At 61.7% G+C, this 5,486-nt stretch overlaps 1 protein-coding gene across 1 annotated transcript; it reads left to right on the top strand.

Moving 5' to 3' along the window:
- Positions 1 to 488: 488 nt before the first annotated feature.
- Positions 489 to 2,240, top strand: LOC140403076 (talin rod domain-containing protein 1-like). Its single transcript, XM_072490730.1, has one exon. It carries the CDS (start codon positions 1,103 to 1,105, stop codon positions 2,147 to 2,149), a length of 1,047 nt encoding a protein of 348 aa, XP_072346831.1. The 5' UTR covers positions 489 to 1,102; the 3' UTR covers positions 2,150 to 2,240.
- Positions 2,241 to 5,486: the final 3,246 nt, after the last annotated feature.

Raw genomic sequence — 5,486 nt, 5'->3', positions numbered from 1 at the left:
CCGCACTGTGGGAGGGTCAGTACTGAGGGAGCGCCGCACTGTGGGAGGGTCAGTACTGAGGGAGCGCCGCACTGTGGGAGGGTCAGCACTGAGGGAGCACCGCACTGTGGGAGGGTCAGTACTGAGGGAGCGCCGCACTGTGGGAGGGTCAGTACTGAGGGAGCGCCGCACTGTCAGAGGGTCAGTGCTGAGGGAGCGCCGCACTATGTGAGCGTCAGTACTGAGGGAGCACCGCACTGTGGGAGGGTCAGCACTGAGGGAGCACCGCACTGTGGGAGGTTCAGTACTGAGGGAGCGCCGCACTATGGGAGGGTCAGTACTGAGGGAGCACCGCCCTGTGGGAGGGTCAGTACTGAGGGAGTGCCGCACTGTCAGAGGGTCAGTACTGAGGGAGCGCCGCACTGTGGGAGGGTCAGTACTGAGGGAGTGCCGCACTGTGGGAGGGTCAGTACTGAGGGAGCACCGCACTGTGGGAGGGTCAGTACTGAGGGAGCGCTGCACTCTCTGCCGTTGGGTGAAGGATCCCCACTGTCGCTATTGGAAGAAGTGGGGTGCGGCTCGGGCGGGGGGACGGACGAGTCCCTCTATTCTTCCCCACACCATCTCCGACGGTTTCGAACTCTGGGTCCGAACACCCTCCGGTTCTCCCGGCGTTGCCGCAGGACAATGGGAGACCGTTCACCGGGGAAGCGATTGGAGCAGCTGAATAGATGTTGTTTTGGGATGCGGGGAGGAGCTGGGTTCAGCCTTTGAGGCGGCCCGTCCCTGTTCACTCAGCAGCCGGGCCCTGCCTGTTTTTTCCCCAAGCCTGTTTGCAGTTCAACTGCGAGGGAAGCGGAGATCGCCCCGCCCTTCCCTGCTCGCCCTCGCCCCTCTCCCTCTGCTCCACTTCCTGAGCCACACACACACACACACAGAGTCGGACGGGAAGCACAACTTGTGCCGAGGAGCAGAGTGGGAGCCGGGGACGTCGGAAGGCCGGGAAGGCCTGAGGGGCTCCAGCGGGAGCCGGACAGTCTCGAGGACCCCCTCGCTCGGAGATCAGAGAGGGTGCGCAACCCGTTGCTGCCTGCCGCCGGTCGGGGTTTCGACGGGGAGCGAGATGGACTGCGGCGGCTGGGAGGGCGCCCTGGACCCGGACAGTCCCGTCGCCTACAACGAGAGCCGCCTGGTCTACATCTCCGACTCCTGCAAGAGGAAGATTCAGCATGTGGCGGACCAGCTGCTCTCCTGCGATGCCCGCCCGGTGGAAAGCAATAGCCTGAGCTCCTGCGGCGAGTCCTTCGAGAACTGCCGAGACACCATCATTGCCCGCACCAAGGGGCTAGCCATCCTGGTCCACGAGCTGCAGTATCTGGTGCCCGTCGGCAAGGACGAGGAGGTGGGTCGCGGCCTGCTGGAGCTTTGCAACCTGGTGGTGGCCCTGGTGGAGTGCTCCGCCCACGCCGGCTACCTGGCGGCGCTGGAGGTGCCGGGAGCCAAGCCGGCCCGCCCGGGGCCCGTCGAGCCCTACAAGGTGTCGGTGCTGGAGCAGGAGGTGGAGCAGCACTGCAGCTGCCTGGGGAGCCTGCCGCTCGGCCAGCTCTCGCCCGCCCGGCTGGCCGACGTCTCGCAGGGGGTGGGCCGGGCCCTGCGGGGCCTGACGGACTGCTGCGGGCCGGCCGGCGAGGCGGGCCGCGACGCCCTCGCCCGCGAGCAGCTCCGGCTGGGCCTGCGGGGGGCGTCCTGCTGCGCCCGCGCCCTGCTGGCCTGCGTGCGGGAGCTGCGGGCGGCGCCCAGCGAGCGGGCCCGGGCGCGCTGCGTGGTGTTCAGCCGGCCCCTGCTCCAGTCGGTGCACGCCCTGGTGGGCCTGGCCACCGAGCCCCAGTTCCTGGGCAGGCCGGCACATCTGCCAGCCGAGGGGCGGTCCGTCCACGCCAACATCCTGGAGGCGGCCCGGCGGGTGGTCTCGTCCTGCCTCCTCTTTGTCCAGTGGATCCGCGACGTGGCCCAGCTCTCCAGCAGCGGCGCCAGGGTGCCCACCTTCAGGGAGCAGGTGAAGAGTTTGACTGGCGCCGTCTCCGACAGCTGCAACCTCCTTTCCCAGGTGCTGCGAGACAACGACACGCTCAACCTCTTCAATCCTTGGAACGGCAACTCGCCGAATTAACTCTGCCGGGCGCCCGCCCTCGAAGACATTGCCTCATCCCGTGACCGCTGAAAGAACACGATCCCTCGCAGCAATGTGACAGCGGCTCAGATCGGCCCTTTTCTTTCTTGGAAAGACTGCAAGACTTCCTCAGTACTGACCCACCGACAGTGCGGCGCTCCCTCAGTACTGACCCTCCCACAGTGCGGTGCTCCCTCAGTACTGACCCTCTGACAGTGCGGCGCTCCCTCAGTACTGACCCTCCCACAGTGCGGTGCTCCCTCAGTACTGACCCTCTGACAGTGCAGCACTCCCTCAGTACTGACCCTCCCACAGTGCGACGCTCCCTCAGTACTGACCCTCTGACAGTGCGGTGCTCCCTCAGTACTGACCCTCTGACAGTGCGGCACTCCCTCAGTACTGACCCTCTGACAGTGCGGCGCTCCCTCAGTACTGACCCTCCCATAGTGCGGCACTCCCTCAGCACTGACCCTCCCACAGTGCGGCACTCCCTCAGTATTGACTCTCCGACAGTGCGACGCTCCCTCAGTACTGACCCTCCGACAGTGCGGCACTCCCTCAGTACTGACCCTCCCACAGTGCGGCGCTCCCTCAGTACTGACCCTCTGACAGTGCGGCGCTCCCTCAGTACTGACCCTCCCACAGTGTGGCGCTCCCTCAGTACTGACCCTCTGACAGTGCGGCGCTCCCTCAGTACTGACCCTCCCATAGTGCGGCACTCCCTCAGCACTGACCCTCCCACAGTGCGGCACTCCCTCAGTATTGACTCTCCGACAGTGCGACGCTCCCTCAGCACTGACGCTCCGACAGTGCGGCGCTCCCTCAGTACTGACCCTCTGACAGTGCAACGCTCCCTCAGTACTGACCCTCCCACAGTGCGGCGCTCCCTCAGTACTGACCCTCCCACAGTGCGGCACTCCCTCAGTACTGACCCTCCGACAGTACGACGCTCCCACAGTACTGACCCTCCCACAGTGCAGCACTCCCTCAGTACTGACCCTCCGACAGTGCAACGCTCCCTCAGTACTGACCCTCCCACAGTGCGGCGCTCCCTCAGTACTGACCCTCCCACAGTGCGGCACTCCCTCAGTACTGACCCTCCGACAGTACGACGCTCCCACAGTACTGACCCTCCCACAGTGCAGCACTCCCTCAGTACTGATCCTCCCACAGTACGACGCTCCCACAGTACTGACCCTCCGACAGTGCGGCACTCCCTCAGTACTGATCCTCCCACAGTACGACGCTCCCACAGTACTGACCCTCCGACAGTGCGGCACTCCCTCAGTACTGATCCTCCCACAGTGCGGCGCTCCCTCAGTACTGACCCTCCAACAGAGCGGCGCTCCCTCAGTACTGACTCTCCGTCAGTGCGGCGCTCTCTCAGTACTGACCCTCCCACAGTGCGGCGCTCCCTCAGTACGGACCCTCCCACTGTGCGGCGCTCCCTCAGTACTGACCCTCCAACAGTGCAGCGCTCCCTCAGTACTGACCCTCCGACAGTGCGGCACTCCCTCAGTACTGACCCTCCCACAGTGAGGCGCTCCCTCAGTACTGACCCTCCGAAAATGCGGCGCTCCCTCAGTACTGACCCTCCGACAGTGCGGTGCTCCCTCAGCACTGACCCTCCCACAGTGCGGCGCTCCCTCAGCACTGACCCTCCGACAGTGCGGCGCTCCCTCAGCACTGACCCTCCGACAGTGCGGCGCTCCCTCAGCACTGACTCTCCGACAGTGCGGCGCTCCCTCAGTCCTGGCGCTGTGAGTGTCGGTCTGGATTACGGAGCTACATCCTCCTGACACGCAGGCGGGAGGGAGACCTACTTAGCCCAGTCTGACTCCCGAAATATGTGTCCCTTTCGCCTTGGGACGCTTCCCTGTGATTGATGGTGGGGGCAGGCGAGGGGTTTACCATGTCAAAGGAACTATCGAAAGGCAATCTCCTGTAGCTCTAACAATCCCCCCGAGGAGGCTTGGCCGCGAAGCCTCCTGTGGACGAATAGCCGGCCGTTGCTCACCAAATTGTCAATTTTGGCCAACCATTAGGAAAGGCTGGGGCACTGTACAGTGATCCCGCAGGATATTCCCCTCGAGGGGAATCAGGACATGAACTAGCAAGATCAGGCAAGCCGGACACAGTTTCACCGATATTCACAACACAACTGGACAATCTGAACTCATTTCTGTGAATGCTTTGTGTCACCCTGAACTTAATCCTTTCTTAAAGTCTATTCTGCTTACATACTTTATTCCCAGTGTAGAGGGAGCATCATTCTGTGTCTAACCCCGTGCTGTACCTGTCCTGGGAGTGATTGATGGGGACAGTGTAGAGGGAGCTTTACTCTGTATCTAACCCCGTGCTGTACCTGTCCTGGGAGTGTTTGATGGGGACAGTGTAGAGGGAGCTTTACTCTGTATCTAACCCCGTGCTGTACCTGTCCTGGGAGTGTTTGGTGGGGACAGTGTAGAGGGAGCTTTACTCTGTATCTAACCCCGTGCTGTACCTGTCCTGGGAGTGTTTGATGGGGACAGTGTAGAGGGAGCTTTACTCTGTATCTAACCCCATGCTGTAACTGTCCTGGGAGTGTTTGATGGGGACAGTGTAGAGGGAGCTTTACTCTATCTAACCCCGTGCTGTACCTGTCCTGGGAGTGTTTGATGGGGACAGTGTAGAGGGAGCTTTACTCTGTATCTAACCCTGTGCTGTACCTGTCCTGGGAGTGTTTGATGGGGACAGTGTAGAGGGAGTTTGCCGTACCTGTCCTGGGAGTGTTTGATGGGGACAGTGTAGAGGTAGCTTTACTCTGTATCGAACCCCGTGCTGTACCTGTCCTGGGAGTGTTTGATGGGGACAGTGTAGACGGAGCTTTACTCTGGATCTAACCCCGTGCTGTACGTGTCCTGGGAGTGTTTGATGGGGACAGTGTAGAGGGAGCTTTACTCTGTATCTAACCCCGTGCTGTACCTGTCCCGGGAGTGGTTGATGGGGACAGTGTAGAGGGAGCTTTACTCTGTATCTAACCCCGTGCTGTACCTGTCCTGGGAGTGTTTGATGGGGACAGTGTAGACGGAGCTTTACTCTGGATCTAACCACGTGCTGTACGTGTCCTGGGAGTGTTTGATGGGGACAGTGTAGAGGGAGCTTTACTCTGTATCTAACCCCGTGCTGTACCTGTCCTGGGAGTGTTTGATGGGGACAGTGTAGAGGGAGCTTTACTCTGTATCTAACCCCGTGCTGTACCTGTCCTGGGAGTGTTTGATGGGGACAGTGCAGAGGGAGCTTTACTCTGTATCTAACCCCGTGCTGTCCCTGTCCTGGGAGTGTTTGATGGGGACAG

Source organism: Scyliorhinus torazame, chromosome 26 (genome assembly GCF_047496885.1).
Source record: "Scyliorhinus torazame isolate Kashiwa2021f chromosome 26, sScyTor2.1, whole genome shotgun sequence".
In the NCBI taxonomy this organism is placed as follows: Eukaryota; Metazoa; Chordata; class Chondrichthyes; order Carcharhiniformes; family Scyliorhinidae; genus Scyliorhinus; species Scyliorhinus torazame.
The sequence above is the reverse complement of the archived record's forward strand: the minus strand, read 5'-3'. Positions and strand labels throughout refer to the sequence as shown.